The 21,436-nt window shown below is 37.3% G+C and overlaps 2 protein-coding genes across 2 annotated transcripts in view; both read left to right on the forward strand.

Moving 5' to 3' along the window:
• gphna (gephyrin a) overlaps positions 1-11,557 on the forward strand; it is a 34,852-nt gene extending 23,295 nt beyond the window's left edge. Inside the window, exons 12-24 of the mRNA XM_042500511.1 lie at positions 1,336-1,428; positions 2,287-2,342; positions 3,377-3,496; positions 4,188-4,246; positions 4,362-4,515; positions 4,630-4,751; positions 5,412-5,499; positions 5,729-5,802; positions 6,632-6,696; positions 7,952-8,055; positions 8,814-8,910; positions 11,223-11,361; positions 11,470-11,557. Of these exons, the coding sequence (XP_042356445.1) occupies positions 1,336-1,428; positions 2,287-2,342; positions 3,377-3,496; positions 4,188-4,246; positions 4,362-4,515; positions 4,630-4,751; positions 5,412-5,499; positions 5,729-5,802; positions 6,632-6,696; positions 7,952-8,055; positions 8,814-8,910; positions 11,223-11,356 (1,166 nt within the window). The 3' untranslated portion in view covers positions 11,357-11,361; positions 11,470-11,557. The remainder of the gene's footprint in view (positions 1-1,335; positions 1,429-2,286; positions 2,343-3,376; positions 3,497-4,187; positions 4,247-4,361; positions 4,516-4,629; positions 4,752-5,411; positions 5,500-5,728; positions 5,803-6,631; positions 6,697-7,951; positions 8,056-8,813; positions 8,911-11,222; positions 11,362-11,469) is intronic.
• A 7,551-nt stretch (positions 11,558-19,108) lies between these two features.
• pals1a (protein associated with LIN7 1, MAGUK family member a) overlaps positions 19,109-21,436 on the forward strand; it is a 38,376-nt gene continuing 36,048 nt past the window's right edge. Inside the window, exon 1 of the mRNA XM_042500911.1 lies at positions 19,109-19,308. The gene's annotated coding sequence lies outside the window, so the exon portion shown is untranslated. The remainder of the gene's footprint in view (positions 19,309-21,436) is intronic.

Genomic DNA, 21,436 nt, shown 5'->3' on the forward strand with positions numbered 1-21,436 from the left:
GATCACCTGTTAGCATTAGGTAACGCCCCTTAAAAACTATAAGGGCAGGTGTTGTTCTGTGTGCAAAGACTCTGACAAATGCCCCAAAATTGGTGAGATGCCACCAAAGAAACAAGGCTGTAGAGGACGAATTTCTACATTAGTAAAATCAACATACTGTTAAATAAACTAACAAAGATTATTTGATTTTCCTGAGCATCAGCATTGGTGTTACAGGAAAATTTAAAAAGCCAGCAATGGCGAAATGTGTGATGCATTAAATGCTTTTCTGAAATGGAAATTTGGTCTTTGAAAAGTTGCAGAGAAGTTTTGAAATTTTGTCTATGAAAATGTGTGGGAACCCTAAGTAAGAATCCTGCATTAAACCTGTTATTTAAGTAAATGTACTCAAAGCAAACTGAATAGATAAATACATTCCATAAATCAAAGTATTTAAAACAATTTAAAGGAAAAGGAGCAAGTCCTCAAATTTTGAAAAAACTTAAAGAAAGTCATTTTGCATGGAAAATTACTGAAACGAGTATGAAAATATTTCTGTCAATTGATCTATCGACTCTTTGTTTCAGTTTCACTTTTCATTTGGTTTTTGTGCAAAAATCTTAATTTATAAAATCACTAGTTATGAAATAATTGTAGTGGGATAGAAAGTACTATATTTCCCTCACAAGTTTAGTGGAGTAAAAAAAGAAAGTAGCATGAGATTAAAATACTCATTAAAGTAAAAGTACCCTTAAGTTTGTTCTGAAGTACAGTTCTGAGGAATGTGCTTAACTACGTTCCACCGCTGGTCAGCAGACGGACACACAGTTAGTGAAAGTAAAAGGTTTAAAGTCTGAAAAAGCTGAGCAGCCATTCATCTGTCTCATCAAATATGTGTGTGATGTCTAAAAGTGTCTCTGTATGAGGCCTCGATGGCAAAGCACAGAGAGCAGTATGGAAGACACTCAGAAGCTTAACGCTTCCAGTATCATCCAAGAGTTTTTATAGTTTTATTTGGGATCAGTGCACCTTCAGTATTTTATTAATCCAGTCACTATAATTACTCTAAAATACAGAACAATCTAAATCTGTTTATGTGATATTCATGAGTTCTTCATGTTTGTCAAATTTAAAACAGATATTTCTTTGACTTGGACAAACAATTCGTGGACTGTGAAAACACGATGTTATTGTCTAATCTGAATCTCTATCTAAAAATTGGATAACATCGGCGAATCTAAGAAATCAGTTGTTTTTTTGTGCATGAGGCCCATTGTGTTTTACAGGTATGACCGGAGTTTTTGTTGTCAAAATGAGACTTGCATTAACTGACTTTTCTTGGGCTCGTTCCTGTAGACGGTTTGGGTCGAGTGCTCGCTCAGGACATCTATGCCAAAGACAACCTTCCTCCATTCCCTGCTTCCGTTAAAGATGGCTATGCTGTACGAGGTGAGACCACTAATACTGTCTGTTCATATACTGCACATACACATTACGTCAAGGACATAAATGTTAAACAGAACCCTACAGTCATCTATGCATTTACATTTATTAATTCTGTGTACAAACTGTCCTCTTGGCTACGGAAGCCCCAAGCGGGCGTACATTCATACATTTTTTTTCTCCGTTTTCCCAAGATTGGTTGATTTTCTCGAGATTACGATATAACAAATCTGAGTTTCACTAGATAACGACATCATTAATTTGAGATCTCGAGAATTTAATGTGACAGGCCTGAGATTTTCGTGACACGTCACGCCATGCGGACACTAATGTAAATGAGCTGTTTGTTTTTTGCTTTTATGTTTTCTGTTCTAAAATAGTTTTAAAATGAATGAATGAGTGAATGTTACAACATGAACGTTAACATTACACCAGCCCTCTGTTGAGCTAACCTGATGGCTCGGGACCTCAGGATGTGCATCACTCTGCTCCTCTCACTCGATTTGTCAAAACTGGACACAAATAGCCACCACGTCACCCACCCCATGTGATGCTGTGGTCGATATTCCCTCGCTCCTCTGACGTTGCCACACTGCATGATGTTTTAAATTCTTTCAGTGAATAGAAAACTATTACGCCGTTGTTTTATTATCTCTCAAATGAATTGTCATTACCTCAGGAAAACACAGTTTCATTATCTCGAGAAAATTATTAAGTTATCTTGGGAAAATGGAGGAAAAAAATGTATGAATGTATGGCCGCTCAGAGCTTCTGTACTTAGCTGCTCGTTGAATCTTAAAAATTAATATTCATGGTCTAATTAACACAATTAACCTGATCAACATGCTTCTCATTGACCTGTAGCTGCTGACGGCCCAGGAGATCGCTTCATCATGGGAGAATCACAGGCTGGACAACAGGTCAGCTCTAACACACTAACACTTCCATGTGAAGAACACACGCTAGCTCCACTAGTATTCCTTTAAGCAATAGAGAGAGTAGCTCTGCTAACAATACAACTATTAGCACTGCTACTAATACACATCCCACCATCTACACCAAGCACTCCGACTGACTGCTAAATACTATTACCTTCATCAGGAGTCACACTACTTCTAATTACTCTAATGCTGCTGCATATTATACAGGTGGTCCAATTTTAATGGTAAAAGCACAATAACCAGGATCATGTGGTAGGTCTCAGACATACAGACTGTGTGTCTACATGCGTGTGTCTGAATGATTGATAAAAACATTGTCATGGGGCTGAGACAGTATGAATGTTTTTCTTTTTGCAATGAAAAAGCAACATAACCCTACAGTTTAGAGGGTTTAGCCATTTATCCCTCTTAAATATTTATTCAGTGCCTTTTTATTAGGTATTAAACTTGGGTTTATGTGCGTATTGATGGAGAAAATAGATTTAACACTTTAAAATTCCTTTTAAATGATGCAGAAAAAATTGTTGGACCAATGTATTTTTTTACTATTAATCAATTTAGAGATGTGTTCATAGTTATGGTAACTATAATGGTTATGGTAATGGTAATTATTATTATTATTATTTATTTTTGTGTTTTATGTCTATAATAATCCAAAATCCAATGGAAAAATCCCATGGGCTTTTTAATAAGGGAAAGAATGTCATCCCTGCAGCACTCTGTGAAGAGAACTTCTTCAGGTGCTGTTGTGTGTTTGCTGCTGAGCGGCGTGATGTGAACACACAGCAGCAACAAATCACAAGTTAGAGGCAGATGGTGTTTTACAGCTGAGTTTACATCTGTGGAGGAATTAAAAGGCCGATCACGTCTTTCCACTAAAGTTGCCTGTTATCTCTGAACCACAGTGATAATAAATCTATATCAGCATCAATAAGCTCTGTGTGTGTGTGTGTGTGTGTGTGTGTGTGTGTGTGTGTGTGTGTGTGTGTGTGTGTGTGTGTGTGTGTGTGTAGCCCACCCATACAGTGATGCCAGGTCAGGTGATGAGGGTGACAACTGGTGCTCCGATTCCTTGTGGAGCTGACGCTGTGGTCCAGGTGGAAGATACAGAGCTTCTGAGGGAGTCTGAGGATGTAAGTACATAAGCAACAACATTACTTTCAGTGTTTCCCTCGGCAATCCCCCACTATTTTTATTTTATTTTATTTTTCTCTATTTTATTTGATGTTATTTCAAATCACAACAGAAGTCATCCCAGGTCTCTTCTCATATAGAACAGGTCTAGACCACGTATGCTAATGACTATTTGTCTAATTTATGTTTCAGTCTCTACTGCGTTGCTGTCAGTTCTCCCCTGCTCACACACACACACACACGTACGCACACACCCACAGTCAGAATAGAGCAGAGGAGAGATTGTACATGTGGTACATTAAGTGTATTGTAAAGCAGAGCAGCTTTTGCGAGTGTAATGTCACCTGACAAAGACAGATGAAGGAGGCAAAGATATCCACATTTTTTTTTTAGACGCACACAACATGAAACTAGCATCAGTGGTGAGGATGCAAACTTTAGCCAGCTGCTTAGTCAAAGCACCAACCAGAGTGCCAGCAGCTCTCTTACTGCGGTCCAAGTCTGACCGGAGCATTTGCAGCTCTCCAGCTGCTGGTTATGCAAGTCTACCAGCTGTCTTGCTAAAACTGCATCCCCTGTCTAGTTTGTGAATGTTTTGTGCATGCTAATGGGCTAATGGGCAGCAGTGTGTGTGGATAGCCTGTGTTCTGTCAGCAGGTGTGGTGACACTGACAGTCGTACTTATTTCAGGGCACAGAGGAGCTGGAGGTGAGGATCATGGTCCAGGCCCGCCCCGGACAGGACATCAGGTAAAAAGGAATTAAGTTGAGGCTACTATCAGAGCTGCCTTAGAAATCCACTAACTAACTTTGATCATGACGTGTTTGCGTGTGTGTGTGTGTGTGTGTGTGTGTGCGTGCACAGGCCAATCGGTCATGACATCAGGCGAGGGGAGTGTGTGTTGGCCAAAGGGACACACATGGGCCCATCAGAAATCGGCCTGCTGGCTACAGTGGGAGTGACAGAGGTCAGCGTGCACAAGTTCCCCGTGGTGGCCGTTATGTCCACTGGAAACGAGGTAAAAAACACACCAACAGATAGAAATACACACAGACTCAACTTTTGATGTATGAATTTAGAGTTTGGGGTTTGTTACCGAATCATCTTTGTTTGTGTGTGTGTTTGTGTGTAGCTGTTGAATCCAGAGGATGACCTCCACCCAGGGAAAATCCGCGACTCCAACCGCTCCACTCTGCTGTCCACCATCCAGGAACACGGATATCCCACCATCAACCTGGGCATCGTTGGAGACAAGTAATAACAATAATAATAATAAAAATAAAAAAAATATTATTATAGCGCTTATCAAAACCATCGTTACAAAGTGCTTTACACATAAAATCACAAAAAACACACAGGAAAAAAAATAAATAAATATAAAAAAAAATACAACAGAAAATAAAAATATAAAAACAACATGCTATAGCAGTTGCAAAATAAACAAAAATAAAGTAATAATATAATATAAAATATAAAAACAATGGTTGAATTTAAAATCAGCCAGAGCAGTATCAGTAGGAGCATTTCAGACTTACACAAAACACTGCCCATACACTGCTGACATTTTTGTTTGAGGACACAAACTTTGCACAGTTTGCTTTCAATCCTTTTGACAAAAAAAAAACACAAAACCAATTCACACAAAAAATGTGGTAGCATACAGTTTTAAAACCATATGTTTTACTATGCATAAGTACTTTGTATCTGCAAAGGGCGATAATGTGTGAACAATTTCATTCATCAGCTTTTGGTTACAGTGATACAAAAATCAATATTAGCCCATTGTGACATCAGCAGGGTTATTTTCTCAGACTTAAATCCTTCACAGCCACATAATGTAACACACAGCTGCTTTCACAGGCCGTGCAGGTCTCCATGAAGAAGTGAACTAATGTGTCGTGCTTGTGTTTGCAGCCCTGATGACTTGCTGTCAGCTCTCCACGAGGGAATCAGTCGCGCCGATGTCATCATCACCTCAGGGGGTGTGTCCATGGGAGAAAAGGTAAGCTATGACACTCCTCTAACTTACTAAATAACTCACTGACATGATCACTTCCAATCTTTAACAAAGAAGCAGCCAAATTCCCATCAGGCTTTTTCACAGTTTATTTGTTTGCCTCCTGTTTATTTATTTTTCTGCTCTCACGACATCTGAAAGTTGTTGTCTCACAGCTGATTCAGCTTTACAGTGATAGAGATCTCCGTCTGTCTGTTTTTGTGTGTGTTATCAGGACTACCTAAAGCAGGTGCTGGATATTGACCTTCATGCTCAGATCCACTTTGGACGAGTCTTTATGAAGCCAGGGTGAGACGGGGGATGCATGTGGCATACATTTGGGCAAGATTGAGTGTTTTTGTTTAATCTTGAAATTTTCAGCTCAGCTCCTGCAAAAAGTCTAAAATACACTGCAAACAAAATTTTAATGTGAAATCCATTCAAACCGCAGTTTTTGATCCCACATCAAAGCATAAAAGCATACATTGTATTATTTCTGGGTGTCATTCTGGGCTTTTGCTTTAAAATTTGTCATTTTTTCTATTTTCCAGCTGATGACATCGTTTTTTTTTACCAAATTTGACATAAGGAGAAAACACATTCTGTTTCCACGAGTTGCACTGTCACAATCAATGTTGCTGCAAATCATTGAAATATTCCAGACTGTGATAATAATAATAATAATAATAATAATAATAATAATGATAATAATAATAATAATAATAATGAAAAATGTTATTTTGCATGTAGTTTATTGATAATAATTCATTTTTGTGTTTCTTTTTTTCCATTTAATAACATAGTGGCATCGTGACAAAGACTTGGCATTTAAAGGGATGTATGAATATTTGATATTTATGATTAGGACTGATGCTGGTTAAAAAATCAACTCACTGAGAGTAGGAAATAATATAAATGTATAACATTTTTAAAGCCTGATTTTGAAGAGCGCATTTTGTGCACAGAGCGATATGAGTGTGTGTAATTGTAAAGTGGGCCCTAAGGGTTAAAATAGAGGAAAAATGATTTGATTTATTACTGCTTTTACTGCCTGCTCTGCTACAACTGATGTTAATAATATCAACACTGCTGATTGTATTACTACTAAAATAATGACCCATGTGTTTCTGCTCCTCAGTCTTCCTACTACCTTTGCCACAGTTGACATTGATGGAGCACGGAAACTCATCTTTGCTCTGCCAGGTAATGTATTTCTGTGTGAATAAGTGGCTGTGTGTGTTGTCTGTGTGTCAGTAAATGTGTGTCTCCTTGTTGTCCAATCCACTGGACCGTCTCTGACACCCCACTGCTTTGCCCTGATGGTCTTTTTAGTGTGTCTTTGGCTCAGCGCCCACTGAGATTATCCATCTGAAGCCATGTCCTGTTTTCTGTGTGTCACCTGCACCCTGGCACCAGTACACACACTAGAAATGGAGTTAAAACTGTGAAATCTGGTTGTTCATGGTGAGGGGTCATGCATTTTGCCTCAGCCACCCCGCTTCTGATCTGGTTTTAATTAGTCGCAGTATTTGATGCCATAAATGGGGTCCGCGACATCATGATTGACAGCTGTGTGTGTCAGTCAGTGTGTCCATGATCAATAGTGCTATTCAGTGTTTGGTCGGACATGTGTGTATGGGCAGGATTTGATTTTCGCTTCCTGATCACTGTGGCAAAGAGTCTGACTTCAAATGATATTTTGGCTTCATTGTTGTACAGTGGGAGGAAGTGGAGACATGTTGGCCATCTCTGCATGCGGTCTATGGTTTAAATCTGACAATACTTTGAAAATTCTTTGACAATTCATGACCAAGTTTATTGATTTCTAAAAGTAATACAATATATTTGCACAAAAAGTCAAGATGGTATTTATTTACATAAGGAACAGTGTAGAATACTATATTTAATATATATCTTTGATGGTCTAAAGCTATTAAGTGGATTTTGAGTTATCTATCTAATTTAACCCTCTTGAGATTTAGTGGATACGTGCGAAGTACCATTTTCTCAACTATTAAAGACATAAATTATTCTGTAGAGCTGCTGTATGTATTAGACTGCCTTTGAGTTTGTGTTGACTGCTGTGTGTTTTATTGGTGTTGTAATGTGTTTAAGTCGCACTATACGTATGAATGTTATAGATTTATGTTATGTAGTCAATGAAATATTGTTAAAGAAAATAGTGGAGACCCCAGGAAGAGTGGCTACCGTTTAACACAGAAACTTATTCTTCTATCTTATGAAACAAACAAACATGTTACTGTTCTGAAGACGTTATTAATTCCTCATGCTTAGCCAGACTTCTGATGTTGGTGTGTTGGACGCATACTCGGACAGTTTTTTTACAACAGCAAGTTTTGGAGCAAGGTGTCCTGTGATGTTATGAGTGTAGCATCAAGATGCATTTAGAGTGGTGTTCCTCTGTTCTGTATTAACCCCGTACTGTGTTGTTTTCCAGGTAACCCAGTGTCTGCAGTGGTGACATGTAACCTGTTTGTGATTCCTGCTCTGAGGAAGATGCAAGGCATTCTGGACCCTAGACCTACAATTATTAAAGCTAGGGTAAAACTCTCTCTCTCTCTCACACACACACACACACACAGAATATCACAAACCCAGGCTATTAAGTAGCCTGTCAATCTCCACCTTACTAACGTGTCCTTAAAAGACACTGAATTCCTCCAAGCTGTGACTAACCATTGAGCTCACAATGAAGAGGGTGTTCCTGTCCACAGGAGAACGTCCCTGTGGGATATCAATAATATATCATCTTATGTTACATTAAGTAACCCAAAACCATCTATCCAAGTGAAAAATCCACTGTTTTTGAAAAAAAAAAATGTATCTATGATGAATCTATTAGCTGAACAGTATCCCATAAATGTCTGTGTATGAATGAATGAGATATTATAATATGACACAATTATTGACATATTTGTGGCAAAAATGTGTCATATTTTTAAGTTACCATTTACAGAATTAGATACTGTGTCCCGGGCCACTGCTCTGTTATATTTTGGAAGATGTAATAATGGTTTAAAGCTGTATTTGGACTTTTTGGGAAATGCAATTATTCGCTTTTCTGTTGAGAATTAGATCAGAAGGTCAAGATTTTACATTCAGTGTACAGACAGAGAATAGTATTAATCTTCTTGTCTAAGTCTGGGTAACTTAATTGTATTTGCCAGAAATTTGGAAGTTTTTAATTACTATTTGAACTATTCCTTTAATGTTTCAATTCAAACTCTTGAATTTGTGGTTGAAGACAAGATTAAATCTAAATATTTCAGTAACATTTTATGTGTGTATGTGTGTTTCAGCTTTCCTGTGACGTGAAGCTGGATCCCAGACCAGAGTACCACCGCTGTATTCTCACCTGGCATCACCAGGAGCCACTGCCCTGGGCACAAAGCACAGGTAAGCACAAAACTACACACACATACACACACACACACACACACACACACACACACACACACACATTGCACACTCTCACCAGTGTTTCACCTACAGCTGGGTTCCACTGTCATAGTTACACCACATCCACTTCTAAAAAATGTATCAGAATTGAAAATGCATACTGTGCAGAGATATCAGCAATGTCTAAATACTCAGAATTGAAATCAGTTTTCCTGTGAAAAAGCGTTCAGATGTCTTTTGCAAGTATTTAAACTATTGAGCCAGGATTTCTTTTCAAAATGTGGGAAGAATTCTGTTCAGCTGCTTTTGAAATGTCCTGCAAATTGCAAAAAAGATATTAAAAGGTTACAAAAATAAAGAGATTCTATTAGAAACATTGTGACTTAAAAAAAAAAAAAAAAAAAAAAAAAAAAAAATATATAAAATATTATAATATAATAAAGATATATATATATATATATATATAAATATATATATACTATAAATAAAAATATAAATATATATATATATATATATATATATATATATATATATTTTTTTTTTTTTTTATATGTGTGTGTGTGTGTGTGTGTGTGTGTGTGTGTGTGGTTTTATAGTATTATTATTAATTTATTTTAGCACATTTTTCTGGTCTTTTTCTGTCTTTGTTCTTTTACTTTTTTTGCTGATTTCATATAATTTTCTTGTAATTTTTTACAAATTCCTTGCTCATTTTTAGGTCATTTCTTGTTGAGTACCTCATTGCCTTCTTTGCCTCCATTTTTTGAAAGAAATCAAGCCAATTTGGTTTCAAAGGGTTAAAGGGACAGTTCATCCAGAAATCAAAAGTACATATTTTTCCTTCTACCCATAGTGCTATTTATCAATTTAGATAGGTTTGTTGTGAGTTGTCAGGCGTTGGAGATATCAGCTGTAAGGATGTCTGCCTTCTCCAGTGTAATGGAATTAAATGGCTTATGGTGCTCAAGGCGCATAAAAAAAAAAAAAAAAAACAAAAAACAACATTTATAGTATATCATTTATATTCCAGAAATCATGACCCGGCTACTCAAGATAATCAACAGACCTCGGGAGCTATTTTCTTTCTACTTAACCACACCCACCAAATCACCTTATTTATAGTGCCACTTCAGAGATTAATTCACAAAAAGCACACTTCTCTTCCAGAGTTTAGACATTTATTGCAATATTCTGGTTAACATCTGCAGATAGATCTCCAAGCTGGTCAGCCAGGACACAGAGAAAAGAGGTTAAGTTACCAGGACCTGTACAGATGCTCAAGAGTCACAACATCCTTATTTGTCACCATTAGCAGGTGTCTGTTCATCAACACTCTGTATTTTGTCTGCACCTCCAGAGATGTTTACGAGAACAGAAGGCTGAAGTTTTGTGACATGGCCTTATTCTTTCACATACAAACAGAGACACAACAATTCACTTGGCTGCCTTAGTCTGTAAGGCCAAAACGGTCAGAAACTACCAGAAAGCCACGCAGAGGAAAGAGTGCACCACTGAGCTAGCAAAAGTAGCCTACTGAAGTTAGCTGCTAATGTGGCTAGCTTTGGTTGTAGGCCCAAACACTGGAGAAATAAACTGTGTGAATGGTAAAGGCACAGTTCACACCAAAATAAAAAACAAACATACTTGTGTCTATAGTGCTATTTATCAATGTAGATAGTTTTGTCTTGAGTTGCAGAGGTTCGGAGGTATCGGCTGTACAAATGTCTGTCTTCTCTCAAATCTACAGCTAGCTCACTAAGCACCACTGAGCTAGCTAATGTTATAGCTCAGCCCCTGAGGATGCCATTAATGACCTATACAATAATTACAATGATCAAAATTACATATTTGAAATCATGTTACATTATCATGTTTCTTAAGTACTTTTTCCGGCTTTTTTTCAGTTTCTTTTAACTTTTCTTTCTTTTTTTTATTTCTCTTTCTGTATTTTATTTAATTATTATCACTATTTTAATTTAATTTATTTTATTTTATTATTATTATTTATTTATTTACAATTTTCCAGGTCATTTCCTTTCTTTCTTTCTTTCTTTCTTTTTTTTTCTTTTCTTTTTTAAACAAGATTTCAGGTTATTTTCTTGTACTTTTTACTATTTTCTTGCAATTTTTGGAGGGTTATTTATTCTTTCATTGCTAATCACCTTCTTCCCATTTTTTTGAGAGAAATCAAGCCAATTTTCCCGGGTTTCAAAGGGTTTAGTCCTTTAATCTTAGACCTATATTCAGTATATTTGCTTAATGCGGTAAAAACAGGCTCACACATTAGCGCTCTCTCCCTCTCTCTCTAGGCAACCAGGTTTCCAGCAGGCTAATGTCGATGCGTAGCGCCAATGGTCTGCTGATGTTACCACCGAAAACAGAGCAGTACGTGGAGCTGCATAAGGGAGAGGTCGTGGATGTCATGGTCATCGGACGGCTATGATGCAGGTACGTTGTGTTCTCATCTGTTTCATTTAAGTCACCTGCAGCCTTACAGGTCGCATTTTTTTGAGGGGTGGCACAGCCGACTGTAACACCAAAATATTTCCTCCCCAGACTTCAATGTCACTCGCTACCGATTACCATGGCAGTGCCAGGACTTCCTGTCTGGACAGGAAACGGGCGGGGGCAGGAAGTGATGCATGTCTACTGGTCGCCATTAGCTGTGATGTCATATGCAACAGCCAATCGGAGCCAGCGGAGGCTGAAACCTCATTGGTCTGCTCTGAGGAGATCACTGTATTTCAATGGAGAAAAAATGTGAAAAAAAATATAAAATATGAGATTTATTCTGTAATATTATTATTATTATCCTGATGATAATGATTATTAATATTCTTAATTAATATTCTATTTATTATTATTATCATGGTTCTGATTGAATATTCTCATCTTAGTAGTAATCATTGCCCTCTTCTCTCCTGTTCATTTGCTTTGTGCGTTCAACATTTCTCCCTGGTAGATATAGAGATATAGAGACTTTGTCCTCCTTCCTCCACTCCTCCTGACCTGTTTTCCTTTTCTCTCCCCCGTCTTATTCTCTTCTTCCTCTTTTCTGCTCTGACATCCTCCACCCAGATATATGAAACTCCTTGATACCCCCTCCCTGCAGTACATCTCCTCCCAAAACACACTGACCCTAACATCAGTATTGACAGAAACATGAACTAAAGATTTAAAAAGATTTTTTGATTAAAGCTGCTGATATAGTTTGTGCCAGTACAGTAAATATAACTTTTTTGCCAAAAAAAGGAAAAAAAAAGTTTTATTTTTTTCACCACATATTACATTTTCAAACCTAAAACTCATCATGACTCTAAATGAAAGCCATTCAAACTCTTTCAGGCGGGTCAGTGGCTTGGCTTTAAGGCAGGGTGAGGCACGACTCACTGAGTGAAATCCTCTCTCATCACACCGGGAGGATTTCTGTGGTCTGACATCAGATACAAACATAATTGTTATAACAATAAAATACATAAGGACTTCTATGATCTGTAGTCAGGGAGGAACCTCTCTCCTATCAGAGGTGGGCCACATAGACAGTATCAGTTTAGCTCAACCCTGCACTCAAGTGGTGTTTGATTTACATGAGTGTATAGTTTACACCATAAAACACACGTACAGAATTGAAATAGTCTTTGATAAACATGATATTTGCATTTTTACAACTATTAGAGAATATTGTTATATTCTTTGTTTTCCTTATTATCAACAAATCCCATAAACTGATCAACGTCTCTTTTAACTACATCTGCCTACCAAGATAAATTGTCATATTTGTACTATTTTTCAATGATTTGACGACAAAATATTTTATACTTATTAGATTTAACATATTAATTAAGCCTCTTTCCCACTGGACAAAAAAACTAACAAACAAACAAAAACACATCCTCAAATCTGGGTTTTGTATTTAATTGTCATCAGACGTTATTCCCAGGACAAATAACCCTGCAAGTGACTGATAATTGTCAGTTCCAGCTCCGATCGGCTCCAGCCAGCAGCAATGGAAAGCCGACATTAGCCCGATTTTGTGTCGCAACGCAAAAACATGCCACAATTCCATATGTTGCCATCCAAGCGGCGCCCGAACAGCGTTCCATATTTAGTCTGCTCCAAGCTAGAAAGAGAGACTGAATAAATAGCAGATCTGAAGAGCAGATAACCCCTCTAACATTTTTCGCTGGCCTCCATGCTGCTTTACTGTTTACAAACCCTGTTTTCCTGGCATCTGTTTCTTTGAACATGACACCAGTTTAAAAAAAAAAAAGACATACTTGTCTCTGTTCTACTAGCAATGACAAAGGAGTCCTTGCATATTTTAGCAAGTATTCACACTTAAACCTGCATATATGCACTAATTTTGGTGGAAAAGGGTTAATAGTGAGTTTCAAGACTTCTATACTCAAGACTTTTATACTCCCTTGACATACGAAAATAGATATATGTCCATTTTAAACATGTCCCCATACTTCCATGGGTCCTTTATGTTGGCATAAATACAGCCAAAAGATGGTATAATTTTCACACAACTAAGAAGATAACAAGGAAGAGATTGTAATATTGTACCTTTAAAAAGTGGCAGCGTTGTAGACAGCGGAGGTCTTTATATAAATCCCAACATGTGGACAAAGGAGTATTTTCAATAATTTCATTATATATTAAATATATTTTATCATAAATTACTGATTATTCCGTTCTGCCATTATATACACGTCTTCCTCGTCTCTTGCGGTCGTGTCTCGCTTGAACTACACTGCCTCCACGATCTCCAGGGGTACTGCTCTGTTTCGTCCATATCTGTTTTCTGAAAACATGCACAAGTACGAATGAAATAAACGCAGAGTGCAGACAGAAGGCTCTGTCTGTCTCTGTGTAACGCTGAGAATATATTAGCCCTTAAAGGTGCTGGATTGTGTCCCCTTTAGACAGTGCCGTTTCCACTTGTTTCCAGTCATTATGGTAAGCTAAGCTAACTAGCTGCCTGCTTTAGCTTCATATTTAGTAACAGATGTTAAAATGTTAAAAAGTGCTTCATAATAATAAATTATTCTTTTTATCTAACTTTCATAAGCGTATTTGTTAAAAAGTCAAGCTATTCCTTTAATACAGGTCAAATAGCTCAATTTTTTTAAATCATCAGTTATTTCCTTAGAACAGCTGTGCATTGTAGTTTTAAACTAACATTGCTCTGCATTTGTTGGGGAATATTTTTAGCCACGGATTATAACACATTATATATGGTGCTCCTGTGAGTGTCTGGAGCAGTAGGATGGTGTATGCCAAAGAAAGTTGAAATTAAATGCATGAAAAGGCTTGAAGACTAAAGGTATTGCACTGTGCTGATTGAAAAAAATCTCCAAAACGAATATAGAACTGGCCGAGCTGAAAGCTGAATAATAGCATTAATGTCCTTAAAGAGCTGAACATTTTTGACATCTTAATAGAAAATGCTTTTGTTTACGTAACTCAAGAGTTTAAGTTCAGCTGAACAAGTTTTTTTTTTTTTTTTTAATTAACACAGAATTACCTCAACTTGTCTTAAATTTAGTCAATTTAAGATTTTTAAGTAGTCTGGACATTAAGCTTTTTAAGTTTAAACAAACTGTTTCTTTTTTACAAGGGAATTCATTTGGGTCGTTATATGTGATTTGTTGACAGTAAGAAAACTGTAGATTATGATCAGATTATCCTTTAAGTAGCCAAAGATGAATAATTATACCTAGTTGAAAGCTAGTCTTACAGACTGGCTTCTGTTTGGCCAATCAGCCGCCCCCATCTTTTCTCAAACCACACGAACATGAACAAAAAGAGCTGCATGAGTGAGTTGTGACATACTGTTTTCCCAACTCAGAGAAAACTCCGACCTGACATCACTTGAAAGCAGGGTGTCGCCTTCAGGTGCTCGTAAACTACACAACTGGTGTATTTCTACCATGACGGTGTTAAGGTGCTCGTTGAAGTCAAAAGAATCAACACAGTTAAAGGCTGTAAAAAAAAAAAAAAAAAAAAAAACTGTCATCATTTGACTGCTTTTCTCTCAATGTACTGTACATAGTCTGAGCATCTCTGAGAAATAAAGAGGACCTTGTTTGATATTTAGCCCACAAAAGAAGCTTAGTTTACTATTAGCATTAACAAGGTAGTAGGCCGGGTCGCTGCTGTATCCTGCTGATTAAACACAAAATTGTTTACCAATCAACAAAGGACCGTCCAAATGCATCATATGCAATCTGTGAGTCCCAAGCATTCACCAGTGCACCAAACCTTAACTCCTCTAGTTCCCCTGATTCTTCCTATCAGTGTAATCAGTGCCAAACAAATCCACATGGTCAAAGGTCTAATGCTGCGTTCAGGTCATGTTGGAAAAATGGTACAAAACAATGTACTTAATTGAATTTAATGCTACTTAGATGACATAATTAATGTTTTTCTTGATGTTGGTTGCTGCTGATCTTCATGCTACAGTTACCCCCACAGATATGAACTGTTAAAGGGATAGTTGAATTTTTTTGACATTGGATTGTATGAGGTACTTATCTATAGATAGTATATTACATACAGTAGATGTCAGTCTGCACACCTCCATTTTGGAGACACTGGCTGCAGTCTGACACAGAAGCTAAGCAATGTATTGCTGTGGATGGGGGCCAGCACCAAAACCTATTTTAGCCACCTAAAAATGTATATCAGTTTAGGTGAATGCTATATTGAGAGTAATTTTATCACTTTACCTCGCCGTCAGACAACCCATTCTGACGAGACAGTCGTTAAAAGCTTACATTTTCTGTCTCTCTTTGCTATTATCAAAGCTATTGCCAAACTCTATTGACAAAAGCAGTAACTGAAGCAGCAGTAGATCAGCATTTCCCATGTTCAGCGAGCTACAACAACTTTGTTTGTGTTATTGTGTAACTCTGGTGAGCCCAAATCAAATCTTTTAAACGCCATAGTCACACAATAACACAAACATACTAAGTCTTTAAGATAGCAGTAGACCAGCAGTTACTGTGTTCAGAAATGTTAAATCAGTGTTTTTCTCAATGGAGTTTTGCTTTGAAGAAAAATGCAGTGATATTCCACCTGTGGCCTGTGGGCCAAAGCTGGCCCCTTATAGGGTGCTGGGTGGTCCCCCAACCATTTTCAGATTCACAATAAAAATGAAGTGCTTGTAATATCCTAAATATGCCATAAAATTCTGGAAATGCCCTAAAATCTTAGAAACCTCTTCAAATCCTAGAAATGTCCTAAAATCTGCAAAACTTACAAGATCTGTGAAACGTGCTAAAATCCTAGAAATTGTAAAAATTCCTAGAAACATCCTAAAAATTCCTACAAATGTTTTATGATCTTAGAAACATCCTGAAATCCTACAAACATCTTAAAATTTTAGAAACATCCTAAATTCCTGGAAATGTCCTAAAATCCTAGAATTCTACAAATGTCTAAATATGTTAGAAACAGCTTAAAATCCTACACACATCCTAAAATTCTAGAAACATCCTAAAGTCATAAAATCGTCCTAAAATCCTACAAACGTCTTAAAAACGTAGAAACATCCTAAAATCCCACAAACACGCTGAAGTCCTAGAAATCTCCTACAATCCTACAAACATCTTTAAGTCTTAGAAACATCCTAAAATCCCACAAACATCCTAAAATCCTAGAAACATCTTAAAATCCCAGACACATGTATAGGGCTGCTGAGACCGGCCCCTGGCCTCCTGTCATTTTGTAAACTCCTTCTGTTGCTGGTCCCCATCCACAGCAGTACATTGCTTAGCTTCCATGTTGCACTCCAGCCTGCTTCTCCAAACTGAGGACGCGTCGATGGACATCTACTGTATTTCATACACTGACTGTGGATAGGCACCCCATACAAGCCCAATTCAAAAAATCTGAACTATCCCTTTAACTTCCGAAGCTCATGTCTACTATCTTTCTTCTTTGACCTGAACGCAGCAACAGGCAGAACTTGTGATCCTTGACCCCTCCCCTGATAGGCTTACGCAGTCTTCCTCCACCCCTCCCCTTGCTCCTCCCTCTCTTCTTCATCTTCCTTTTTTCCTCCCCTCCTTTTCCATACTTGCATGCCCATAAAAGGGGGGGAGGGGCGTGTCTTTCTCTTTGGGCAGGTGTCATTCCAGGCGTGAGACGAAAGGTGCAGCACCTGGGCGGGACTTCTGATCTGACTAAATGTTACATTTTTGGCACTTCTTGATGCGATTTATTGGCGCGTGAGAAGAGTTTTCAAAGTCCAAGGTACCAACACTGTCTTCTCATTTATTCCTCTAGCTCAGTTGTCAGAAACTTCCCAGTTACCTCAAATGCACCAAATATCTATCAGAGGCTCATGCTGCGTTCGTGTCATGTGAGACAAAGTGGAAGAACAGGGTGCAACCGTTTTTAAGGCCTTTCATTTGGTGGAAGGACCAAATTAAATTTACTCAATTATAATGTTTTGGACAGCTCATATTTATGCTCTGACCTGAACGCAGCATGAGAGCACGTCCTGGCACCCGCCCAAGGAGGCCCAATCAAACCCAGATAGATCCATTTGAGTAAGAAGAAGCAGGTTATTGTTAAACTGCCTTTGTACTGAGTGATTCGTAACACTGGACTCAGTGTCACACTGCACACACTATAAACTATGACCAGCACTTGTAATGAAGCAATGACACAGCATTCTACTACTACTGTATAAATATAATGAAGAGGATGTTTTTTCTGTAATGATATTATTGAAACTGAAGATGAATTAATAAAAATAATCCTGATTATTCTGTACCTTCTGCTTGGGTATATCACTTTATCAATTATCTGTGATTTAATGATGAAAAATATTAAATAATGAGTAATTTTGCTGTTTTAGTCATGAGGGAAAGCTATAATACAAGGTGTGCAAAGCTGGAAAAATCACTTGTATGCATTTTTTTCACATACAGACATTTTATGTTCTCCCTACACCATGTGGAAAAAGTCCAAATATATTATTCCAAAAAACAAACACATTCACCTACAAAATCACAGTCTTTTCATTTACTAATATTTGCAAATCAGATTCTTTTTGTTTATATTTTTCCATTCATTTCATAAGTTTTCTTTCCACCTTGATATGAAAACCTTCAGATGGGTAGATCAAAGACTCCAAATAAGTGTTTGTAAGACTAATTTTGAAATGAAAGAACGTGTCAAACCCCATGAGGATGCACATGCTCTACTGCTGTAGTAATTTACCCTTTTCATCATCCGAGGAGACAAAATAGCCTATTGGTATTTTTTTTAAATAATTTTAATACTTGCAGAAAATGCAGTTTTACAGCAACAAATACTGTATGGCTGGGATGTTGTGAATGACTGTGGAAATGGGAGTTACTCATGGAATTTAAACACACTTTAAATTCACTTCCCACATTCAAAAACAGGCCATCTCTTACCTGCATACGCTACACCTGTTCTCCTGGAAAAAAAGATTTAGTCTTCAGTATGAAATTAGTCACAAATACTGTTACTTCGCTTTGAGCAAGATACGTTTAGAATCAACTATATTGTCACTGCAGTGCATGTGTACATAAGAAATGCTTATGATAAGAAATTATGTAACAGATGGAGGTATATTGTGACTGCAGCACATACAAGATAGAGCTTATGTATATATGTATGTATGTATATATTTGTGTGTGTGCGTATATATACAGTATATATACGCACACACATATATAGTGTGTTAAGTGCGATGTATGGTTATAATGTAAATGATGTATATTTGTTTTATATGTAGACATTTCCATTTTCAATGGAACAAAATGACATTCTATCTATTTATCTATCTATCTATCTAAGGTTTTTTTGCACACATCCTTGCATGAGAATGGAACAGTTGGGTTATTCGTTATTTATTTAGATATTTAAAAGATGTAATTTTGAGCTATTAATTTCCAGGTTATTTTCCATTGGTTTTGGTAATTTTTGTGGTTAATTTTGTCTTCCATGGTTCTAATTTATCAATAGTAATAATTCCTCTGTGGTGTTCACGTGTTGCATTCCCCCACCGATGTAGCAACGTGTTTGATTGGTTCAGAGAAGATTCCTTTCATCGCTGTATCCAATCAGCATCGTTGTTTTATCTGGTCTGTGGTATGTAGTCTCCTCCCCCTGTCTGGACTTGACAGTCTGTGAGGAGGAGCAGCAGGAGGAGGAGGAGGAGAGAAAGAGGGAGGGCTGCGCTGCTCTGTTCGACAAACCAGCAACAAGTCAGTTTGGAATTGGAATTGGGACTGTGAATTGGAAAAATAAAACCCGAACTACGACTGGTTGGATTAAAATTAACTCAAAAAAACGAGTCTTCGCTTGGATATATCAGCCGGAGGAGGAGGCGGACGGCTCAGAGACAGAGTGAGTGCTGCAGTGTTTTTTGAAGCGGCTTTGTTATCAACAGGTGCTGCAGGAAGCAGCCAGCTAGCTAGTTAGCTGTTAGCCTGATAACGTTAAGTAAAATAAACTCAGACTTGTTGAATAAAGTAAGTTTTTGTGAGGTTGGCTGGTCACTAAACTGACTTGAAAGGTTTAAACCAACTGAAGGAATTTTAATTCTACCGAAAATAAAGCTAATTAGCACATAGCTCAGCTAATTCTGGGTTACTGTGATAGTGGAACTGGCGAACCAAAACAGTCTTCTCTCCTAGCTAACGTTACTGCCCGAGCTAGCTGTCACACCGCCCTGTCAAATACAGTGGGAAACTAAAACGAAACGTGAAAATTACACGCATAAAAAAATCAAATGTTTAGAGGACTGGGTTAAGTTTTCTTTTTGTAGCTTCGCGTAGAACTGCTTTATTACAGCCCCACCTTTCGCTAAAGACTGATAGTATTCCTGTTAAAGTTATATGAGGGTTGCCAGTTTTGTTAATGACAACTAGTCGTTGGCTGCAGTCGAAAGTCAGTGTCAAGACTACCAGACGCTGAACTCAACTCAAATTAACATTTTAAAGTGATTTGTGGTAATTACAACATACATGAATAAGAGGTTAAGGCTGTATAGTACTCGATACTAATTCAATATAAATATAAACTGAGTTTAGTGGGGAGTCAAGAATCTACCTGCTGTGTGCCTACAGTATGAGAACAGCATGTTAACAGCCCTATTTTTCAAATGCTGTAATGCTAACCTTTGATCTTATTTTAAAGAACAGTGTGGGCTTTTTTAATACTAATGAAATCAGTATTAATGATAATCATTTTGTGTGCCTTATCAAAATGTTCTTTGTGTGTTTCCTGTAGGATGTACCGATCAAGTATTTTTGCCTCTGATCTGAGGCATTTGATATTGAATATCTGTCCATACCGAGGCCAGATCCCATACTTGCATACCCAACCATATACGTATTTACTTGGATAACGTAGATACACAATGCACTCTTTTAACATTATTAAAATAAATTCAATGTATATGCTTGGCAGTTAAAAAGCTCTGCATTGCAATACAAGAAAAAAATACTGCTTCAAAAAATTCCTGAAGGGTTGTTCTTTTAATTTTATTTTTACAAAATAATAAAGTAGATAAATTCAAAATATTTTTATACAGCCCTTCTCACAGTTCTACTTAGGGCAGCATTTAAAAAATGAAACAAAAAATAAAGCAAACAAACTAAAATGTGTGTTTAGAAATACCTCTCAGTTCCACTTTGCAGCATTTGTGTTTATGAAATAACCTAGTAAACAAACTTAAATGTGTCTTAAGAAATAGCTCTCAATTCCACTTGGTGCAGCATATCTTTTTTTCAACAAAAAATAAGAAAGTACACAAACTAAAATGTGTTTTCGGAAATTGCTCTCAAATCCACTTACTGTAGAATTGAGCAATATAAATGAGAAGTGTAATCACACTTCCACCTCAAAGTAGTATTACAGCTGAACTTAAGCATTCCCATATACAACAAATAAAAAATCGGTCAAAATTCTGCTTCACAGGATTATAGTTAAACGAGTTCACCAAAAATGAACAACAAAAATTTCAACTCCACTTAAAGAGGTTGGAGTAGCAGCATTACAATAAAATCTGAATATCAGCCGCAAATTGTGCTTTTTATTTTTCAACACATCATTCTGATCAGATTGAGACATCCCTATTTATCATCTGATTTCACATTTTTAGTGTAGTTAGGATTGTGAATGTCAGTTAGCTAAGTGTCAGTGTAGAGCAAAATGTTATAGTATCACAAAGCTGGATGCTGTTGTAATTAACTTCATTCATCTTCAAGGTAAAAAGCCTTTGTTGTGTTTCTCAGACACTACAATTTTGGCTGGAGTGCAAACAAGGAGCATATGTTTGAGTAAATACAGACGGCTATGTGAAGACAGAAGGGGAGAAAGGCAAACATGTTGGTGACTGTAGTTACAAGGCGCCATCTCAAACAGCGCTGACACTGAAAGCACCTAATGTCAGTGAATGATTCTTCATTTGCAGTGTCATGCTGTGTGCCTCAGGCTGTCAGCACGGATTTGATGATGAGCTACGCTGCTT

This window comes from Plectropomus leopardus, chromosome 14 (assembly GCF_008729295.1).
Source record: "Plectropomus leopardus isolate mb chromosome 14, YSFRI_Pleo_2.0, whole genome shotgun sequence".
In the NCBI taxonomy this organism is placed as follows: domain Eukaryota; kingdom Metazoa; phylum Chordata; class Actinopteri; order Perciformes; family Serranidae; genus Plectropomus; species Plectropomus leopardus.